The 23,243-nt window shown below is 39.0% G+C and overlaps 1 protein-coding gene across 5 annotated transcripts in view; it reads left to right on the top strand.

Moving 5' to 3' along the window:
- Positions 1-22,935, top strand: part of mast3b (microtubule associated serine/threonine kinase 3b) — a 34,260-nt gene extending 11,325 nt beyond the window's left edge. For 3 of the 5 annotated variants that reach the window (XM_053512670.1, XM_053512669.1, XM_053512672.1), the window contains 26 exons: positions 326-405; positions 5,875-5,947; positions 6,104-6,124; positions 6,409-6,487; positions 7,051-7,208; positions 7,652-7,727; positions 7,930-8,139; positions 10,838-10,939; positions 11,023-11,155; positions 11,379-11,446; positions 11,566-11,654; positions 13,366-13,574; positions 13,664-13,802; positions 13,904-14,036; positions 15,137-15,302; positions 15,429-15,530; positions 15,776-15,898; positions 16,284-16,396; positions 16,517-16,698; positions 17,641-17,762; positions 18,156-18,356; positions 18,490-18,716; positions 18,841-18,963; positions 19,273-19,409; positions 19,872-20,053; positions 21,196-22,935. In XM_053512670.1, coding sequence (XP_053368645.1) covers positions 326-405; positions 5,875-5,947; positions 6,104-6,124; positions 6,409-6,487; positions 7,051-7,208; positions 7,652-7,727; positions 7,930-8,139; positions 10,838-10,939; positions 11,023-11,155; positions 11,379-11,446; positions 11,566-11,654; positions 13,366-13,574; positions 13,664-13,802; positions 13,904-14,036; positions 15,137-15,302; positions 15,429-15,530; positions 15,776-15,898; positions 16,284-16,396; positions 16,517-16,698; positions 17,641-17,762; positions 18,156-18,356; positions 18,490-18,716; positions 18,841-18,963; positions 19,273-19,409; positions 19,872-20,053; positions 21,196-22,190 — 4,243 coding nt within the window. In that variant the 3' untranslated portion in view covers positions 22,191-22,935. The remainder of the gene's footprint in view (positions 1-325; positions 406-5,874; positions 5,948-6,103; positions 6,125-6,408; positions 6,488-7,050; positions 7,209-7,651; positions 7,728-7,929; positions 8,140-10,837; positions 10,940-11,022; positions 11,156-11,378; positions 11,447-11,565; positions 11,655-13,365; positions 13,575-13,663; positions 13,803-13,903; positions 14,037-15,136; positions 15,303-15,428; positions 15,531-15,775; positions 15,899-16,283; positions 16,397-16,516; positions 16,699-17,640; positions 17,763-18,155; positions 18,357-18,489; positions 18,717-18,840; positions 18,964-19,272; positions 19,410-19,871; positions 20,054-21,195) is intronic. The other 2 variants (XM_053512671.1, XM_053512673.1) reach the window with 1 other exon arrangement.
- The last annotated feature ends 308 nt before the right edge of the window (positions 22,936-23,243 follow it).

Raw genomic sequence — 23,243 nt, 5'->3', positions numbered from 1 at the left:
GTGATAAATTCTCAGATTAATTTAGTGATGCATGCTGTGATTGGATTCTCAGTTGTTTAAAAAAAAAAACATGTGCACTGAATTCAGGTCTGAGTGAATGATCTTGAAAACAGAATGAAAGTGTAAACTTGAGTTCGAGCATTTCGTTTATTTTTTTTACAGATCCACCTTCGAGAAACGTTTCCTCAAAAGTTCTCTAATGTTTTCCCCCCTCTACTTCTGCTAATAGTGTAAAGCGTTGAGTTGTGTTCCATGTACTGATAATGAGCCTTTCTTCTTTTTCTTCTCCTCCTCCCCCCGTCCTTTCGTGTGTTTTTTGTCACAGTTGCCGCAGCAGCAGGAAGAACCTCGGGGTTGGGACGCCTTCACCGACGCGCCCTCTCTCACCCCTGTCAGTCCACACAGGTGAGAGTCATCCTAAAGCTCGGCTTACTCTAACAGGCTTTGTTCAACACAAGCAGGCGTTGATATCATCTTTTACGTTAATGGGCTTTGCCAAACAAGATAAGTAGTCCTGACCTGTATCTGTAATGGAGTGTTATGTGAACAGACACCTTTGATGTTATGAAATCCTGCACTGTTTAAGCCAATTTTCTTCAACCTTTTTTTGCACCACGCACCAGTTTTATGCAAGAAAATCTCCCATGTGCCAGCCATCGCACGCTGAAACAAATCATATAATAGCGTGCATAATAAATACAATATATCAGACCGCCCTGAGCTGAATTCCCTCTCAACAAGGCGGTCCCATCTAGGACTGATGGGAGATGATGACAACTGAAGTATATTCCTTATATCCAGTCTGTTCTATATTTTTGTTTTTTCTGCTGTCAATGCAAACAACCACGATTGAACAAACTTAGATTGCTGAAAGTGTGGGAAGGCAATATCGGTGGGAGCGGACGGGAGATGATTTGACTCAGCAGTCTTGGATAGTTAGTAAATTGGAAGTAAAATAAACAATGGTTTAAGTGAGTGATGAGCTGGCAAGTAATGTCACTATGATCGCATGTGCACCATTTCTAATAAACTATTTGCCAGTAAAGTTAATTGCCGTTCCTGGTAGCACACATTATATCATGCTGATATTATGATATTAAAGAAGTACACACGGTAATTTTCAGACACGTTCTGGTTTCTTGTTAACATTGCAAGCATACTTTTAGGAGAGAGACTGGAGAGGGATTAATTTTGCCTTGATTATAAATAAAGCACGATAAGTTTTATTTTTTTAATACTACTGATGCAGTATGTGTTGCTCTATTGAAGTTGAGATATTTGTTTGTAATTAAAGAGTTCTCCTCAATGTTTATTCCTTGTTGCAGACTAGATGGGCGGGAGTCGAGTGACTACACGCGTATGTTTTTAAGGCGGCATGACATGAACATGTACAGTGGGGAGCGTAACACAAAATAAATAACATGGCCAAGATTACTTTGGTTTGAAGTTCTGAATGTTCGTTTTTTCAGTCATTGTCGGTTCTGTGTAATGTATTATCTTAGACTCCTCACAGAACTCGGTGTGCATTTTATTTGTTTGTTTGTGTAAAACAGAATTGTCTGATGTGTGTTAATCCTTCATTTTGGTACGAATGATTCTCTATAGGACTTGCAGCATTGTTACAACAAAAAAAAATCTGGTTATTAAGTGAAAGAATTTTCTTTTTTCCTTTCCCGACCCAGAGCTTTTCCCTTATTGAATTACCTCAGCGCACGTAAACATGATGTTACTGCTAAAATCAGCTTTATTTGCCGTTATCAGATTATTTTGTTCATGTAATCAGTGCTTGTTATCTAGCCATCTAAAAGAAAACAAGGGACATTATCTGGTTGTCCCACCTAAGACTGCTGTACAGCGTCTGCATGTTAATGTGCAATGGCCAATTTGAAAGTTTATTATTAAGAAACTGTGGAGCTCTTTAAATAAATGTTTTTTTTTTTTTTAAAGGATTTTGGTTTTTACCTAAAGCTTTAGGGCATGTTTATTTATTCATGTTTTTTTATCTTTTATTTTATTTTTTTAATAAATGAAAGAGAAAAAAATCTTATAAAAGTCAGGGAATCAAAATTACAAAGCAGTCCAGTGACAGGAGCGGCGGTAGGTCAGGAGTTAAGCCTGTGTCAGGGTGTACACAATGCAAATGGGGGCGAGAGAGTGAAGGCGCCTAAGACTGCGCTCCGATAGGAAAAAGGTTTCCAGCCTGTCTGAGTTTTATCTTTTTTTCCGTAATGAACGGATAAGGGATTTATTTATTCTGTAATTAGTTGGGAAGCTGGTAATTTACGTCTCTTCTCATCCTGATATGAGTGACAGATGATATTCAGCTGATTTATCTGTGCATGGATGAGAAGTTGTTGAGCTAGAAAACTCATGACTGCCAGCTAATGACTAGCAAAGGTTGTAGGTAAGTTTCCTCTGTTCTTGTATTTCAGTTCATTTTACGCTTTTAATCTCCTCAGGTGTGACTGTGCTATAACCCTGTAGTTGTTCCCAGGCTCGATCAGTCAGTGTGTCACAGCACAACCGGTGTTACTGTTTGTTGAGTGGCAGGGGCGGGACACACCCTTGAATTATATCTAAATCTTGGCACTCGCAATTAAGATAATTAATATGCACAACGCACGTACGACAGATAGTTTGCAATAGCATTTTCTTACCAGAGTGTGTGTTTTACAGAGCAGCCGCCTTAGTGAGTCACAGCGGACAAAAACAAAGATACATAGGCATGAATGAGAACTGTTGTTGTTTAATTATAATTTTAGTGTTGTTGCAGGAAGTAAGAATGCTGTCCCTGTTAAAGAATGCTTTAGGTTATATCAGAAGCAGGAACAACAAAATGTTTTTGGTTCCGTCTTGTGATTCGGTCATGAATTTAGACCTACAGAATGACTCACAGATACTGTGTTTTTATATTAATGATTTACAGATAGAAAGATTGTCCCAAAATCACTAGAAAAAACACTTTTCTAACTTTAAAGCTTATTATTCATTTTGCCTCGATTATAAATGAAGTACGATTAGTTTTATTTTAGTTGATTTGTTTTTTTTTTCTTACCTTGTAGTTTACTGATGCAGTATGTGCTGTACATATGATCAGCTATTAAAGCTGAGATATTTGTGTCTAATTAAAGAATTTTAACTGTTCTGTTATTGCCACCAGATAACACTGCAAGGCTATTGAAGTAAGGACTTGGGTGTTTTATAAGGAAAAATTATTTCCACTTTTCCCAGATTAATGTTACTACATGACTTGGTCATATGGAATATTTAATACTCATTCATAGTGTCTCTTTCTTTATTCTATTCGTTTTTTCATTCATTCAACTTTGTGGATAAAATGTGGTCTGAAAACGAAAATAATGAATGGAGATCACTTAAAACACTTAAAGCGGCATGGAAAAAATAAAAATCAAGAATAAGAACCATAGCTATGCTTAATAGTGAAAGTAAAAGCATTTCCACACACAATGTGATGAGAACTTGCAGGATTTGGAATAAACAGCAGTGTAGAAACAAAGTAAAAACAATTGATAGGGTGCAAAAAGATTGGAGTTTCGAGAAATGGAAAAACGTCATGTGGTGTGAGGAGTCCAGAATGACCCTATTTCGTAGTGATGGGCGTGTCAGGGTAAGAAGGGAAGCACATGAAGCGATGCAGCAATCAAGCATTGTGCCCAATGTACCATCCTCTGGAGGCCATGTTATAATCTGGTGCTGTTTCAGTTAATCAGGAACACTCTTGTACTGAATGACCAGGGTAACACACCTCTGCAGGTTTTTTTTTTCTCTGATGGCATGGGCTCATTCTCAGGACTCGGATTGTGAGAGTGTGGTTCTGGGAGCATGAGGATTCATTTTAACACATGAACTGGTCATCACATTGTGTGCTCCAATCGAAGTTAAAAGTGGCTGAATGAAATCTTGAAGTGTAACTTTTTTTGGCCAATACTTTAATCGAACAACACAGCAGTTCAGTGGATCAGTTCTCGTTAAAGAAGTTTCCCATATTACCAAACCTTTTGCTAGAGCCCTGCTGACTAGTCCCAAATTTAAATTTCCTTAAAACAGTTCTTAGTCGCTTGTCTCGGTCATATTTCATGGCTTAAATAAATTATAGATTATAAATTGACTATTTGCTATCTAAGAAATGGTACGATAAAATTTGGTGAACCTATGCAAACTAAGCCACTTATTAGATTTGCTCTTCCCTCTGTGTGATATAAGGTTTTTATGATTACTCCAGTAGCCACATCTCAAATCTCAACATTTACATTTATTTATTTATTTATTTATTTTTCATTCACTGCAAGACATTATGAAGAGGCTTGAGCCATATACAAAGGCACCATAATCCACCTTTGAATATCTTAGGACAGGGATCCTTAACTCCTGTCTTAAAGACTCATTGTCCTGCAGTTTTTAATTCAACACCCAAACTGAACCAAGTAGTTAACCGATAAGTTGAATCTTCGAAATTGAAAATGATTGAAAATCTCCTGTTTGAGGAGGAGAATCACCAAACTGTTGGACGCTGGCTCGCCGCGACTGCTACTATGTTTTTTTTTTTTTTTTTTTTTTTCCTCCTGTTCTCATTTAGTACGTTTAATAATTTTGGGATTGCACTGGTTCGGGAAACAAATATGGAAAATACTTATTCTTTTATAAGCAACATTGCATGTCCTCTTTAAGTACAGTCAGTGATTGGTCATCGTCATGTGCTTTGCATTGTGTGAAAAGCAGCAGTACGAACACAAGCTCTGTGCATCTGCAAAGTGTGCTTACACACAGTGACTATTAGCGCGGCACAGTTTGTGGACATTTGGATGATGTAAGCTAGTAAGCAAAGCACCTAGTGTAATTAAAATAGCTAAGATGTGTGTTTTTCCAGCTCTGTCCTGTGCTGTATTTTCCTATTCACAACTTTATTCTTTGTTCAGGTCATATCCGACGAAAAGAAAGAACTTAGATTTCTTACCATAAATAAAATCTTCATGTATTTAGTTGTTTAATGGGTCAAGTATACGAGAGCTGTTCCGAGTCAAACTGGGAGTTTTAAATAACAGAAGACGGTTATGAAAGTAAAAACTCCCTTTATTTCTCTATATAATCCACGGCTACACTGATGCATTTATTCCGGTGTTTTTCACTAGTGCTCGGATGGCATCAAGGTAGAAGATTTTCTTAGTATGCCAGAGCCAGGGTTGGACTGCCTGCTTCACCTCTGAATCGCTGGCCTCACGGGAACTCCTTTAAGGGCCCAAACATAATGTTGCAATGGCTTGGAGCCCACTCAGGACTGTTCAAAGAATGGTTCAATGACTCCCAGCCCAGTTCCTGTAATGTGGTGTTGGTGACTGATTGTGTGTACAGTTCCCAAAGACAGATGTGTCTCTTCAGCATGTTGTCAACAAGTTTTAAGGATCAGGCGTTCCACTTGTTGACGGAAGGGACTGCAGTGGGCTCCGAGCTACATCGGTCAGGATCGCCATTCATTCAAATATTTAATTTTAGCTAAGAGTCTTATCACTGTACTGTAATAAGTCTTCTGTAAATGTCAATTGGTTTTATGGCTTCATTTACCTGTCGCCCGCGGCTTGCTTACCAGAGACAGTGCTCATCTTGATCCATGCACACTTACATTCCATACAGACTTAAATGATTTTGATTGTGTAAAGCTGCTTTGCGACAATGACAATTGTTAAAAGCGCTATACAAATAAAATTGAATTGAATTAAATTCACCAGAAATTCATCAAAAGTCCTAGTTTGATTGGTACATGGGTGCGGCTTAGTATTTATGGGTGCAGCACAAAAGCATGTCTTCAAAAAACACTTCTTTTTGTGTTTTCCTTATGTGGGAATGGTCTCTCTCCAGCTGCCAGCAGTCCTTTAGACAGCCCGAGAAATGTGTCAGCCATCGCCTCCCTCAACTTTCCTTTTGCCCGCAGGTGAGTAATAGCTCTAATGTTTTATTTATGGAGCTTGTAGACAAACCATGTGTTCTTTTTCCCCCATTACAGCAAACAGTAATCTGTGCATCTGTTCTGTGCATGATGTGTAATGCTGATGGTTCTCTTTCTTCACCTCTTTCTATGTCTTTTTAGCCACCTGGCTCGAACTGACAGGTAGCAGATCTCACTTTTCTCAAACCTTTACCTCCCTTGCTTTACTTAAAGAACATCCTCCATGCTCCTCATTTCCTTGACTCCCTTAAAACCATGTTAGCACAGGCTAAGTTTTTAATTGGAGTGAATGTCATTCATATTCTGCAGACTTCCTGAAATCACAAGCACAAGTTTGCATGATTTTTGCCTGTCTGTCGGTCTGTGATTGTTAAATGGTACGTAAGAGAGAAATATAATTGTGAAGATGGGCTGATTTATGATAACTTTTGTTGTTGTTCTTTTAGGGCGGAAGGTAGAAGATGGTCACTGGCATCTCTTCCATCATCTGGCTATGGGACCAATCCACCAAGCTCCACCGTCTCTGTAAGTGTCGTCAGCCTTAACATAAAATCTGGGGCACATCACAACACATATCAGTTAAAGCATAGTCTATTTTTATGGTTGTTTATGTTTCCACAAGCACCAACACCTATTTTACTTTCGAATCTGTTAGGAGGTGACTGCAAGGTGGTTAAAATGTTGCTGGTTGTTCATCTGTCGAATGCTTTCAAAAGCAATATAGATACAAACACTGGGTTGCTGCAAGCAGCCAAGTGAGAAATTAATTGCCTTAATTTTTTTTTATATAACAAGCATTTTTATATGGTCTTCTTCCTTCAAAATTAAAATGAGCAGTGCTCTCATCTCTGTAGTTCATTCAGATGTTGAGTAATTAAACTAATCCTTGATAATAAAGCTAGTTTTTACAGTTGGTTATTCAGTACAATGTGATATGAGTAGGAACTTGGTGGTAAATGCTGTTTGTTTGTGGTGACTGTGTGTGTGTGTGAGCTGTGCTCTTCCTGCATTGAAACTGCTACGGGTAGTGTTTTCTTCTAAAACACAACAAAACAAAAACACTCCTGTCTCGCTGCATTCTGTTACAGTCGTCCTCCTCTTCCCAAGAACGCTTGCACCAGCTTCCATACCAACCCACGCAAGACGAGCTCCACTTCCTGTTCCGACACTTCCGTAGCTCGGAGAGCATGACCGATGAGGATGGGCGAAGCTCTTCTTTTATACGCCCCCGCTCCCGTAGTCTTAGGTAATGCCACCAACCAGTGTGTCCCTCCTCATTATGTATGACTTTAATCTGGATTGGTTTGTTGTGTTTTTAATAAGAGGCATTAAATCACGCACGTTAACCTGTTTGCGCAAATAAGACTGCCAAATTGCCTTATTTTTTGTTTGTCGTGTTACTGTTGCACTCTTGGCTTTCCTAGCCTAGCTTATATGCTTAAGGATTCAGTAGATCAGCTTCTCTCCCACACACAGCGTACTGCTCGTAATGTACACCTTCCTTACACAGCCTACTCATGGGTAATGATAGCAAAGACTGCACTCAGGTCATTAAGAAATTAAATTGTAATGTTTTTCCTCATGGTTTAGCTATTATTCTTTGGTAACCGTAATGCAAAACTAATTAACTAAATTATTAATCAGGAAATTCTTTCATTTTTTTCTTTTTTTTTTTTCTTTCTGTTCCAGTCCTGGACGAACCAGTGGCTCCTTTGACAGCGAAACTGTGATGATGAATCATGTTTACAAGGAGAGGTTTCCTAAGGTATACTTCCTGAGCAGAGTTACGGATTATGTAACATGTTAAGTTTTCCCTTTATGGGGCAAAATGCCTTCCTTAGACATGTATTCATAATCCAAACGTACTCTTTATATAAGCACTTGTTTTATTTATTTATTTAGTTTTTTCACTTCACACTGATTATCAGTATGCGTCAGGTAGGCTAACGCTGAGCTCTTGTGTCCAGGCGACGGCGCAGATGGAGGAGCGCTTGCTGGACATCATCACACACTGTTCTGCCGACAGCACTTTACCTCTGGGAGATGGAGTGCTGGGTTTCATCCAGCACCAGCTGGTGGAGCTCGCTAGGGACTGTCTGGACAAGTCACAGAAAGGCCTGATCACCTCCCTCTACTTCCTAGAGCTGCAGGAGAATCTTGACAAGCTGCTACATGAGGTGCGACATGAAACCAACTGCATGTTCCTCTTCTTAAATACAGACTTCAGTATGGGGTGTTTTGATGAATGACAGTCACTGAATTCTATCAAGAATATATAGATTTAAAAAAAAAAGCTTTAATATAAAGATTAAGGTTCAGTTCTTTATCACATGTACCTTACAGCATAGTGACATTATTATTATTATTATTATTATTATTATTTTTTATTTTTATTTTTTCATAATTCCTGGTTAGAAAGGTGGGATCAATGGGCAGGGGCAGCCAGGATACAGCGCCCCCTGGAGCAAATAGGGTTTAGTGCCTTCAACAGTGGAAGTTTGGCGGTGCTGGGACTTGAACCGCCGACCACCTGATCCGTTTGAGCCACCTAATGTTCTAACCATAGATGAGGAAAAAAATCAATTTAGTCATTTATCGTGGTTCTTTGATGTGCTAGTTTATTTATCGCTTAAAAGAATACAAAATCGTTTTTTTTCTTCTTTCTTTATTTGCATTTGAGCTAGGAAAATAGTGCTGTTCCTCTATAATCCTGCAGGCCGCATGCTGTAAACTATTCACGGTTCGTCTCAGTTTGTTTAAAACGGTAACGAAATATGACAAAATATTAATATCGAATCAGGATATGTACAACATCACAAATCGAATCAGCACTTGGGTATCATGATGTGATATATCAGGTCGTCCCCAGGGATCCCCATTCCTTGTTCATTGAAACACTAAAGAAATAAATAAATAAACAAAAAACAAAAAAAACAGTTCGTCTACATACACATGCCTGTGGTATTTTCCTTATAGGTGGTCATGCGCCACTTAAGTCCAAACTGAGAGCCCGGATAATGCTCACTACGCTGATCTTTGAAAAGATTTTGAGTTATTTAATGAATATCAATAAATAACATAAATATGAAAAATGTTTTTGCATCCATTTTCTTTTACATATAATCGGTCGGTACATATGATGCATAATACCTACTGGACTTAATAGCGATTCTTAAACCAGTTTTTAGACCTCCATCCTTACAGCACATGTTGTCAGAGTGACAGTTAATGACCCATGTAAAAATTTAACACTTAAATAATTTGTGCTAAAAAGTTCTTAAAGATATTTGATGAGCTACAGATAAACACTGAAATGAAAGCCTTTTTTTTTTTTTTTTTTAACAAAAATAATAAAGATGGATTTGTCATACTGCTTGTTTAATCGGGTCTTTGACGACAACAGCAAACTGTTCGTTGCTCATCTGTAGCACAAGCTGCTAGCTGATTTGATGGTGATCTTTGAGGCTTGCTGCTGCGCAGTTTCTCTCAGTACCAGGCACAAGCTTGCAGAACAAACCCTGTTCTGTCTCAGAGAGAGCTAACATCACGCTGAGCCACGCTGTGCCTGTCACCAGCGTGACAAAAGTGCATGTGGCGTCTTATCTCATCTCCATCTCATTTTACTCTTTCTGCCCTGCACCACTTCCTGCAATTTTTATTGTCTCTTAAAGAGAACAACAGGGTTCAGTAAAATAAAAGCAACTTCTTAAATGACACCTCCAACAATCATTATCTCACACAACGACGTCATTCGTTTGAAGGGCCCAGGGATCACTGATATCCGGGAGGGAATTTCCCTCTTTGTGTGTGTGTCATCCTAACTTCATGGCTTAGGGTTAAAAATGCGGATCCCCCCCTCTCAAGGCTAGAGAATCTTCCATGCTCTTAGAGAGCCTTAGTTTCCATAGCAACCCCCACCTTCTTTGTAGTGTGTAGACAGCCCCAGGCAGGACTCATCGCTCGCTGTCAGATTGCAGGGCTGCTGTGGACATTCTGCACAGAGCTAAGCTTATTAAAGTGTTTCCCACATCCTGCAGTCTCTGCCTCAAGTATATAGGCTCTGTATTTTTTTTCTTCTTCTAAAAACTAATTTCTTTGTATCGCCTTCTGCCTGTTTGTTTGTGTTGCATTCTTTAAAGTCATACGACACATCTTGCGAAGTGTAATAAATGCCAATGTGGAGTCGATTTGGGTCATTACACTCGGCAAATAAGAGATGACGGTGAATTTATTTTTTTTGCGCTTTATGCTATGACACATTATGTTGATTCAGCTCATTTGTGTTGTCTGAAATAGCATTGCAAGTGTGGGAGTAAGAAAATGGCGATATAAATTAAAGATCATTATTATTAAGCCTGTGATCTCACTGTATGTATTTCTGTATAGACAGGACAGGAGCGGATTGTTCATTGAACAGCAATAATTACAGGATCTGATGTCATTAATGAGTGAAAATATGACGACGTACAAAATCTATAGCTTCCGTCCGTGTATGAAAGATGAAAAGAAGAAATATGAATCACCGGCTGAAATGTGTTTGGAGGAAATTGCTTGTTGTTTTGATGGAATACTCCGTGTTAAAGAGGTTCTGTGTGCAGCCTGTTACCAAAGTCTGTGCTCTGTTACAACTTTCTAGCTGTTGACTCATACTTATCATCTTGTTGTAAATTATTCGTGGTTATGTCATCTTCTAAACCTTCATGACTAACTTTCTGTGTTATAATTAACTTGCAGAACAAACATATAGGGGGTTAAATAATTCCAAAGCATGCAAAATGGCGCATGTTAAATATACCTCTTATACAATAGATGCTTGTTTTGTGTTAAATCTTTTGTCCGGTGTTGTGTATTAACAAATAATTTTTGTGCTCTTAGGCGCTGGAGCGTTCCGAGAGTGAGGAGGTCACAGTCATCACCCAGCTGGTAAAGAAGATTCTCATCATCATATCGCGCCCTGCACGGCTGCTGGAATGTCTGGTAAAAGCACAAAACCTCAATGAAGTTTAGAGAGAACGGAGATGTTTTCTTGTTATGCTTATCATAATGTCTGGAATTAACAGGAGTTCGACCCTGAAGGGTTTTATCACTTGCTAGAGGCAGCAGAGGGTCACGCTAAAGTCGGCCGAGGCATCAAAACCGACATTCCACGTTACATCATCAGTCAGCTGGGCCTCAATCGAGATCCCTTAGATGGTATTAAATCTACTTACATACATACATACATGCATGCATGCATGCATGCATACACACACACACACACACACACACACACACACACACACACACACACATATATATATATATATATATATATATATATATATATATATATATATATATATATATATATATATATAAAATGTGTGTAAGTACATGTGTGCTGTTCCTAATTATGTTTGGTTTTTCCTTTTGGTGGAAGTGAGTCAGCTAGAGGAAAACTATGATACTGGGCCCTCCCTTAACGCGGACACAGAGGAGCATGATGTAAGTTAATCCAGTGAGAATTGCGTTTCATTGCACAGATTAAATATAATCTGGTCTAGCTGGGCTGTTGGACCATTTAAAAAAAAAAAAAGTTTCCATGTTGCTGTTTTAACTTTCAGCTGCACAAGTCTGTGCTCACCCCGCCTCGAAGGAAACCACTGGAGAGTGACTTTGAAACCATAAAGCTGATCAGTAACGGAGCCTACGGGTAAGCAGATTAAAGCACTAGCATTAATGTTCATCAGGTTTAATTTAGCACTTAAACAAACCTCCTGTCAAATATTTAATTAGATTAATATTTACTTTGCTGAATTATTTGGGTTGTTTGGGGGAAAGTATTTTTGTCACATTTTTCGTTAAAAATCCACATAGTGCAGCCTTTTTATCATTATCGCAAACTTTAGCCATATTATGTTTAGATAAAAGAATAAATGCATAGCAATTAAACTTGAATGAAAATTATTGCAACCAAAAATTTGGTCTAAACAAGTCACAGACAAGTGGAGATTGGGGGTGGGGGATTAATTCAATTGTGAGTCGCTGTTCTTTTATTTACAAATTTAAGTAACTGGTCGATTAGCCAGTAATCAGAATTGGCCATTTGTCAGCCTGATCAGCCATGACTGAACGACCGAACATGACCAATTTCGTGCCCGAGCTTCTAAGTGGCAACAGAAACCCTTTTTTTTTTTTTGCAGTTGTTGCATGTGTTAAATATAGATGCATTCTGCTCAGTAAAATGTCGCTCTGTGTGTAACTAAATGTTAAACTCTTGTATTCATTTATTTTTTGTTTAAATGCTACCCTCAGTTTTTAAGTAAGAAAACGAATGTTAAGTAATAAATCCATTAATACGGAATAGGCTACATTTAATAACATATGTTACTTAGTTCGATTGTGAAGCTGTTAAATAAATTTAAGTATAAAGGTTTTGAGCTATGGCTTACCTTTTTTTTAAATTTTTTTTTATACACGTTCAAGCTTTTAAAATTCGAACAAAATTCGAACAAATATAATAAGTCAGGAATTTATAAAATCGGGGCACTGACAGAATAATTAAATCGGCACCTAATAAGCACGTTAATATCGTATCGGGTTATAATCGGTTATTCTCATATTTACCGACTGGACTGTAGTGACATGAGCTTTCAAGTTATGAAATTCTGCACATGCTAACGGACCGCCGATTTACGAACATTCAAAGATGCGAACAAATCGCAGAAGTGGCTCTCATGTGTTGTGCAAGAATAGACACTGCAGTGCCCCAAATACTAATGTTTACAATTATATACAATATTTTCAGTGTGTGAGTGAATGTACAAAAAAGTCCGGTATATTGTTAGTGTGGGGGTGCGGGAGAAAGAAGTCGTCCTCACTGGTTACAATGAATCAGTCCAGAAGCAAGATGATAAAAAAAAAAAAATCTTTTCTATAAAGCTGTCCTGATGGTGAAAAATCCTAATTTCGGAAAATCCTTACAAAGACAGAGTTTACAGTTCTCCACAGCTCTGAGACGAAATGGCATCCTTTCAAGCGCGCAGTAAACACCATGAAGCGTTGTCCTTTCCCAATGTCTTCCGGAGTTACGAACAAATCCAACTTATGAGCGAATCCGATTTACGAACATTCTCCTGGAATGGAATTCAGGTCAATTCAGATATGTCATTTAACATCGTGCTCCATCGTCAAGGATATGAAAGAAGTCCAAAAACATAATGACAAGAATAAAACAGCAGACCATCCTGAGAGAAATAGTAAATATCTTAGATGCATTACTTGTGCAGTGTAATGTTTGTTAACCAGTCATAATTAAAATGATAAATAACTGTACACCGATGAGGATTCTTCCTAAACTGGGGATATCGTAGCTGTAGATGCTGCCTCATCACAGGATATCATACATTAATTTCTTTTTACAGAGCCGTATATCTGGTGAGGCACAAAGAAACCCGGCAACGGTTTGCAATGAAAAAGATCAACCGGCAGAACCTGATAATGAGGAACCAGATCCAGCAGGTGTTTGTAGAGAGGGACATCCTAACGTTTGCAGAGAACCCTTTTGTCGTCAGTATGTTCTGCTCTTTTGAGACCCGTAGACACCTCTGCATGGTCATGGAGTACGTGGAAGGTAAAGTTAATGCATGATCATTTGCATAACGTTCCAGACATTTTAGTTTGAAACTGTTATAATTCTTTTTTTTTTATTGTGTTGAACAGGCGGTGACTGTGCAAATCTGCTCAAAAACATGGGCCCCCTGCCTGTTGACATGACCAGACTGTACTTTGCGGAGACGGTTCTAGCACTGGAATACCTTCACAGCTATGGCATAGTGCACAGAGATCTCAAACCTGACAAGTATGAACTAAGGATTTGAATTTATTTATAATATAATATTGTATGCAAGTGTAATAACTTGTTCAAATGGTTTAAATCCGGTGTCTTACCCATCCATGCAGCCTGTTGATAACCTCAATGGGGCACATTAAGCTGACGGATTTTGGCCTGTCTAAGGTCGGGCTAATGAACATGACGACGAATCTCTATGAAGGCCATATTGAGAAAGACACCAGGGAGTTCATCGACAAGCAGGTAATAGGGGATGCATTTTATTTCTGCAGTATTGTATTGATGCCACTTTTATCAATCTCTTTGGGAAAAAAAAAAATAATTCCCTCCATTTTGGAAAACACCCCACCCCATGTTTTTCAGTTCAGAATTTAAATTCTCATTTTTTAACACTTTCAACCTGAATACTGAATTATGTACTTGAGACGGCGTTTAAAACTTAATTCCACCAGGGTCATCAGCAGAGGTGATTGAGTACATTTACCACGTTACTGTACTTAAAAATTTCATTTACAATACTGGTCAAAAGTTTAGACACACCTTCTAATTTTATGATCGTTCCTGATTATTTCTTTCTACATTGTAAATCAATCCTGAAGGCGTTTGTCCGAAATATGCAATAATCTCCTTTGAACAGTTGGTATTGAGATGTATGTGCTACTTATCCCCTGTAAAGCCTTTATAACGTCTCTAATCCAAGGTGCTGGTTGTTCATTGGTGATTTCTGAGGCTGGTACACAGCACTTGACAATGTGGTTCTTTTAGAAACTGTTCAGAACAGCTGATCTTCATGTATTAAAAAAAAAAAAACTGTACCTGATGCGATGTTATGTCGTAGTTTTAGAAAAAAATCTAAACTTGTGTCCAAACTACTTGAGTAGTTACATTAGAGAAAACTTTTACTCCACTTAAATGCACAGCAAATATCCTTCTACTAAAGTGCATTTCTGCACAGCATTTACGCATTACCTAAACACATTGGTGTGTAGTATTTAAAGCAAGAATTTTGCCACCTGCTGACTACTATGCGTAATTGTGTGATTGCCTTTCCTTTGAGACATGCCTAATAACAATAAAAGTGAGAGAGATTTATTTGTTACTATAAAAAGGCTACTAAAAGATAAACAGGCCTTGTACTTTTGATACTTGAAGATCTTTTTACGTGTAATAATACTTGAAGACTTTTACTTAAATGTACAAGTACATGAAAGACTTCTAATTATACTTGAGTGATATTTGCCCTGGGGAATTTCTGCTTTTACTAAAGTACAGGATTTGTCTACTTTGCCCATCTCTGGTCGTCATTATAACAATATTTTGCTGTTGATGGATTCACTTTCTAGGTTTGTGGCACGCCTGAATACATTGCTCCAGAGGTTATCCTCCGGCAGGGTTATGGCAAGCCTGTAGACTGGTGGGCGATGGGAATCATACTGTATGAGTTTTTGGTGGGGTGTGTGCCCTTTTTTGGAGATACACCAGAGGAACTCTTTGGTCAGGTTGTCAGTGGTAAGTTCGGATGCTCAGTATGAGAACTTTGTATTTTGTAGTAAGAAGATGGGACATTATTGAAATAGATTTTAAATGTTGTTTATTTGGACTTGCCAACTAGCTGACCTGAATATATGTTTTTAGATGACATCATTTGGCCCGATGGGGATGATGCGTTGCCAGTGGATGCCCAGGATTTGATAACACGCTTACTGAGACAAAGTCCTATTGAACGACTCGGGACAGGTAATAAAGCAGTGGACTGATGGATTTTCCCTTGTGGAGTTGAGAAATTCAGAGCATATTCCATAAAGAAACAATACCTCTTTCCTAAGTGTCTCCTTTCTAATTTTAGCCTGCTCAGACAATAATCTCCAAGTTGTTAGAAGAGGGGAAAAAGTCTTATTCTATAAATGTAATAAGTCTATTCTCATAGTACTTTATTACTCAATAGTTGACGCCAGTTTCTTTATGTCGTGAAATATGCGCAGGAGGAGCAACAGAGGTCAAACAGCACACGTTCTTTACTGGCCTGGATTGGAACGGGCTGCTTCGCCAAAAAGCTGAATTTATCCCACAGTTAGAAGGGGATGATGACACTAGTTATTTTGATAGTGAGTATTTTGGGTTATATCTTTTGTTTTTGCATCCAAAAAATGGCTTTTCTTAGAAAATATTAACCAACAGGACAAAAAAAAAGGGTTTGCATAATTTCTTTTAATTGCTTCTTTGACATGTCATTGCTTACACTGTAGAATTACTATTACATTTTTGTTGAGTTTTGTATTTTTGCTTGCTCATTTTTCATTATTAAATCATCCAAAAAAAAGCTAATTTATTCATTTCTTCATGTATTTATGCACATTTTTATATTTATCTAGTTTGTTAGTTAGTACTTATAATCTTGTTTAACAAAAGCATTTTATGGCTTTATTGGAAAATTGCCTAAAATTGTTGTTTCATTCTTGTCTGAAGTAAGACTAAACATTTGTTCCCTAGCTCGATCTGATCGCTATCATCATTTGGTTTCTGACGAAGACGATGAAACAAACGATGATGAGTCTTCCCTTGAAATCCGAAGGTTTTCCTCCTGGTCGAATCGTTTCAGCAAGGTTGGAATTTTTGGCTTCAAATATTCTATTCAGATAAGACAGATCTTCAAAACACCTTCATTTTAAAACGTTTATGCATCTGTTTAGTTACTCATACACTTCCTGCTCCCTGCTTTGTAGGTATATAGCAGCACGGAATATCTGGCCACGCCGTCCAATCTGAGTTTCTCGTCTGACCGAAGTCACAGCGAAGAGCACGAGGACCGGTCAGACGGCCGAGAGAGCCACTCACCTGGAGAGATGCACAGACAGAGCAGCACAGGCGCCCCGGATACCAGGAGACTCTCAGGACAGCGACCATGGTCCGTTGGAAATCTTGTTCCTACAGTGTTCCTAAAGACAGGGTGATTTGGCATCCTTGTTAAAGATGGTTAATTATTATTAATAATGAGGTTAATCAGTATTAATATTAATTATAATAATAATATAATAATGGAAACTTATTTTAAATCCTTACCAAAAATATATTTCACCAAATCATGTGTCAGTGATCGGAACATCCTAATATTCTAAGAAACATGTTGAAAAATGTTGACGTTTAGGGAAACTGATAGTTTCAGTAAATCTTTTGAAATTATCCATAACTTCCTGTTTTCTTGGACGTTTAATATGAGGTGATTTCCCCTTAGTCATTTATCAGCATGGGGGAGGTGGAAAAAGCTCCTAACTAACTAAAAATTAAACAAAAATTGTAATGATCATAAATCAAGCATAGTTACACCCCTGAAAATCCTTATAATCCAATATTAGGGCAGTAATTAAGAAATATTAATGTATAGTTTGGCCTTACAGATTGTTTGCAAACGATGGCAGAATGTTTTGATATTAAATTAGTTCCTGGGAGGCCAGTGTTTTAGACATGTAGCAGGCAGTCAGATTATTGGCACTGAGAAAACGTTCTACCTTGATGGTATTCAAGCACAAGGATAAGTTTTTTAGTGTAGCAGGGGATTATCAAGAGAAATAAAGGTTGTTGATATTTTCTTGTCTGTATCCTGTAATTCTACACAATCATAAGTCGTGGTTTGTTCCCTCGTAATTAACTTAATACTCATGGTGGGTTTGGTTTCTCACTGCTTTTATACTTTGATCTCAGATAAATACCCATTGTGATTAAACTAATTAAGTACAAAAACACTATTGTACCAAGGATGCCAATAACTTTGTTAACTACAGTATATTTGTCCTCTTAAGCTGACTGTCCGTGTGTCTGTTGTATAACTGTATTACATTTTTCTTTGTAGCCTGCGACCAAGAGCCTCATCCAGCTCCTCTCAGCCGGATAGGTGTGTAAGCCCTCTGGTGGCGAGCAGTACACACAGCCTGGAAGCCATGCCACGTGTTGCGCTCTCCACTGATGATGAAGGTCAGGACATTGGCCACAAATAGATAAACTGTAATTAGGATTTACGAAAAACAAAACAAAAAGTTCTTTGGGCTGCAGTACAGGGCAGCGTGTTACATCATGTTACATTCTGTTTTAAAAGAATTTAAAAATTATTGATTGATTTTAGATCAACCTAATACAATGTCGTGACAAGACCAGTGAGAAGGTGTTGCAACTGAGTTAATGCTTTATTCATATATAAATATATTAGAATTTATTTAAATGGTAAATTTTAGCAATCTTGAATCTGTAATTAATATGATTATTGATTATGATGATGATGCGGATTCCATTATTATGGTCCTTCATAGTATATCGCTCTTTATCCTGCCTGGACATATGAATAAATGTTTATTCCTGCTCACTTTGCAGCTGAGGTGGTTGTATCCAACCTGCGACGAATCAGGCTGCGTAGCAACAGTACAGGAACAAAGCACTCGTCTCCAAGGGAACACGGCAGTCCGAGATGTTTTGGCAACCAGTTAGAAACGCCTGACAGACAGCATCTCTCTCCAGCAGGCAAGGTGCCAAAATCTGCGTCTGTCTCGACACTGTCCCTCATCATTACTCCAGGTGAGAAACTCTGCATGCGATCTAATAATATTATTCCAACCAATTAAAGGAAAGCAAATATTAATAAAAAAAAAACGGCATGGTACTGCATGAGTAAAGGTGTAACCCTTCCGTTCATTTCCCATCTATTCAGATGACACGAGTGGAGGTCTTCAAGCCAGCCCCATTTCCCCACACTCCATTTCTTCCAATCCCTCATCTCGAGATTCCTCCCCGAATCGAGACCTGTCTCTCAGCTTCAGCTGCCTGCGTCCTCCCATCTTCATCCATAGTTCAGGCAAGAAGTTCGGCTTTACCCTGCAGACTATCCGTGTCTACATCGGTAACAGCGACGTATACACCATCCATCACATGGTCTCGGTGAGCAGCTCACAGGAACTGGCGCAGGATTGATGTGGTTGAGTTCGATACGTATGTAGTTGTCTTATATGTTAAGAAAAAACTAAAAGGAATTTCTCTCTTTCTCTCTCTCCTGTTTGTATAGAGTGTGGAAGAAGGCAGTCCTGCTCATGAGGCTGGCCTGAAAGCCGGAGATCTGATCACTCACGTAAACGGAGAGTCAGTGCAAGGACTGGTGCACACAGAGATGATGGAGCTACTACTAAAGGTGTTGTGAAATAATGTGTGGAAGTTCTGTGATTAATATAATTAATTATAGTGGGTTTTATTATTGTACTGTATTTTAAATCATTACTATTTCTCCTGGGGTTTGTTTTTTGTTTCCAGTCTCACAGCTACCCTAGTTATCTTGCCATCAGGCATCCCAGCTGACTCGTGACAATTAACATTCGAACCCAGCAGTAAACAGCTAACAATAGCTCGATTGATACTCGTACAAAGCCTGATTCTCCTGCATCTGCTTCCTCCGTCACGTTGTTTATTTAAACTATGCTCAACAATCGAATTTGTTTTACAGAGCGGTAACAAGGTGGCCTTGCAGACCATTGCTCTGGAGGACACAACAATTAAAGTCGGGCCGGCACGGAAGACGAGCCACAAGGGCAAGATGGCCCGTCGCAGCAAGAGGAGCAGGAGAAAGGACAACCAGGACCGGTCTGAAGCTTTTATTAATAAGTCTCATCACTCTTAGAGTCAAAGTTGAATTGCCTGATTTTTAAATGTGGAACTGTGAAATGTTTAGTCACCTTGAAATAATTTGAAGAGGTCAGCCACGTCACTGATCTGTCTAGAAACATGTAAAAACACTGTTTAAGTCAAATGGCAGACTTGCTGTACATCAGAGCTGATTATTAGTGGGTGAATAAGGTACTGGGAATAATCTATTTAGTATTATTAATATGCCTCACACAGGGTTGTGCAAAATAAGTAATTTTACTGTAAATTTTTCAATATACTCTGATCGTTTGTGAAGCATGTTTATTTACTACTGTATATGATATGTTTGCAAACCTTCACACTGAAATACATCTTAAATTTGTTAAGAGACATTTGTTTTTGGATTGCAAACTATTTAAGATGTAGAAAATAAATCTGTGGTGTTTTTCTTGCTCTTAGACGGCGGAGCGTCCTGAAGAAGCTGTCCAAGCAGGGCACCGTAATGCACAGCAGCCGCAGCTTCTCCTCTGGCCTCCATCACTCCGTGTCCTCAAGCGAGAGTTTGCCTGGCTCCCCCACACACAGCCTGTCCCCTGGACCCTCCACACCGTGCCGTAGCCCGGTTCCAGACCTCGCTGCTGGTACAAATCTATGCTTTGAATTACATTTCCCTGTACAGTTTTACCTGACTGCAGTAGCTTTTAATTGAATGGATATAAATAGGATGAATAAATTATAAATTCATTAAATAGCTCATCAGACTCCTATAATAAAACACAATACTATTTAAAAAGTAATGCAAGCTTAGGGAACATAATGAGCATATAATCATAGAGCATATCAAGTTTGGGCTTTGCTTTGTTTTTAGCAAGTGAGCTTTCTAACAGCTTTTGTATTTTTAGCCTATATTCTGTTGTTGAATGTTTTGTTTTTAGAGATGGCCTTAAGCCGTTTTTACTTAGAAACAAAGCTTGCAGATTGTTTTGAGCACAGAACTAAGTCCTCAGATTTTTTTTTTTAAATAAAGCCTTTCACATCGGCACACGCTTTCACCAGCGAAGTATATATTTGTGCTTTGTTGTTTTTCCTGTGATACTATTATCGATTTTGCATTGCATATGCTTTTTAAAAGTTGCAAAGCCATTTCATCTGCCATTCATTCGAAACACTACTCTTTGCAAAGTGAAAGTGTGCACTGATAGGAAAAGAGTGGCATTTTTTGCAAAGCACACGATCCAAAATCAATAATGGTACCCTAGAAAAACAACAGCGCAAATATATACTTGCAAAATAAATGCTACCTTTTGCAAAGTGAAATTGTGCAAGCTTTATTTTAATCACGAATTCACAATCACATTCCAGCCATTCATTTTTCAATACTAAACACACACAGCAAAAAAAGAAAGAAAAAAAATGGCATTATTATTACGATTGTTGACAGTTGTACACACTTTGGACACAGGCGCATCCCTATCCCCAAAACAACAGCAGCAATTAGCTTTTAGTTACATCTGAATAGAGTCATTTACATAAAATTTGCCTGTGAATGGAACACTAAGCACAGAGGCATTTATTTGGCAGTAATATTTTTGGAAAGAAAACCGCCTATCATTTGTGTATATATTTTTTCTAAGTTGCTACGATATCATTTCACTTACAAAAGGACTTTTAAAAAAGGGATTGATGTCGACAATCACCACCCCTAAACCTTAACCTAAAGGTTAAAAGACGCCTGGCTTTAGATGTCTAATTGTTATGCGTTTGTTTGTTTGACCATTTTTAGATATAGTCACCCAAAGTGGCTCTCCATGCTCCAGCTCACCAAGTTCTCCAGCTGTCCAAATGCGCCCGAGCTCACTACATGGTCTGGGATCCAAACTGGGCGCTCAGCGCTACGCTAAAGTCGGTCGGCGCAAGTCAACCAGCAGCATCCCACCGTCACCGCTGGCCTGCACTTCCACCCCCCAGGCCCTGTCTCCTCAGCACTCTTCCTCTCCTTTACCCAGCATCACCAAGACCCTTCATTCCTACCATGTTAAAACACTGTCTCCTCCCACTATCGTTCGCCATGGGGTTCGACCACGCAGCACCGAGATTCCCGTCTCCCCCCTGTTGAAGCGGGTCCAGTCTGCTGAAAAGCTCTCTGGTGTCTTCCACGGAGACAAAAAGGGCCACGGTCCACGACGGCACACTTTAGAGGTGCCTTACTGCGAGATGGACATGAGTGGCGATGCGGAGGCAGAGTCCCAGTATGGCTCTGATCACGGCAGACTCGGGGGATTCGCCGCCGGACAGATTGTGGTGATGCGAAAGCTCAACCTGTCCGAACGCCGCGACTCCTTCAAAAAGCAGGAAGCTGTACAGGAAGTGAGTTTCGACGAGCCTGATGAAAGAGCCGGACAGACTCCGGTCACACCGAGCATGCCAGATGATGCTCGGTCCAAACACAAGGCTGAGTGGATGGTTCCAGATTCGCAGTCCATGGAGGACTGTGTGGTCAGGAGAGTCCCTCTGGTTCCTCAGATTGCCGTTCAGGGCTCGGAAAGTGAGGAAATGGAGGACTGGCAACCATGCTCTGACGAGGAAGCCGATGGGAAAAACACAAGCGGCAGTCTGGACTCGCACCCAGAAGACAAGGGGGGACAAGAGAGTGCAAGTTCTTCCAGCATTTCCACATCAGACGGCTCATCGTTAGCGTCCAAAAGCAAAGATCACATTACTGACTCGGAAGAAACCTCAAGCATGAGTCCAAGGAAGGGGAAACTCCGAGGAAAATGACTCGGCCCACGTTGATGTCACTTGAATATTCCATACTCAAGAGTTGATGAGGAGGGTTACCCATAGTCCTTTCCTCATGAGTATAATTAAGAGCGATTGGGTTGGAATGCCACTTAGTGTCTTGTAAATTCAATTTTTAAAAAAATGAAGTAAGCTAGATTTTTACAGGGGAATATTTATAATTTTTTTAACATGTCAGAATTCTAACGATGGTGAAAAAAGCAACCTGATGGTAACCAGCTGGTATTTTGAACCATCAAACAGGGAATGACTTTACGTTTTTATGAAATTGTATTTTCAGGCAGAATATCGAGTTTGTATCTCAAGCGTAGCTAACATGGTGAACTATCACACAAAAAGTCTAGGTGCGAGAAGGAGAATCATGTAGTGACTTAAGCGAGGGCTAACAAACAAATGCGTTTAGTCGGTCATGGTTTTCAACTCGTCAGTATTTCTGGCTTGTGCAACTCTCCCTTCAGTCTAATCCAGTTCTCACAGCTGCATGCATAAATCTTACTGTTGTATTCGGTTCAGTGTAGGGTTTTTGTTTTATTTTTGTTCTGTTTTTTTTTTTTTTTTTTTTTTTGTGTGTGATCCACTGCATTTCGCACCATCTAACCCCACTTTGGTTGCGTAGGGTAAGGATATCTCGGCTCAGGGCTTTCGGCTGTAGACATTTCACAGTTCCCTCGGTGTTTGCAAAACGTTTGATTTATTAGCAGCAGGTGTAGTGTGTTTTTTTTTTTTTTTTTTTTTTTTTTTATATATATATATATTTTTTTTAAATAAATATTCTGTTTGTACAGATTTAATTGCTAGATATCGTGGTGCCTCAAAGTTAACCTATAGAGATGGTAGTGACCGTTTTTAACCATGGTATTATGTGAGTTTTATGTTGATTAGGTCTGATTTTTCTACTGTATATTCTAGCTATGCTAACTGGAAACCTGCAGAGCATTTCCACAGGCAGACTTGAACGAGTTCCCTGCTTCAACCGCACTTCCAGTAGGGTTCCCAAATCTCTCTCTCTCTCTCTCTCTCTTTCAGTTTCCT

This window comes from Clarias gariepinus, chromosome 15 (genome assembly GCF_024256425.1).
Source record: "Clarias gariepinus isolate MV-2021 ecotype Netherlands chromosome 15, CGAR_prim_01v2, whole genome shotgun sequence".
Lineage (NCBI taxonomy): Eukaryota > Metazoa > Chordata > Actinopteri > Siluriformes > Clariidae > Clarias > Clarias gariepinus.
Note: the sequence above shows the minus strand (reverse complement) of the source record. Positions and strands in the feature narration are given on the sequence as shown.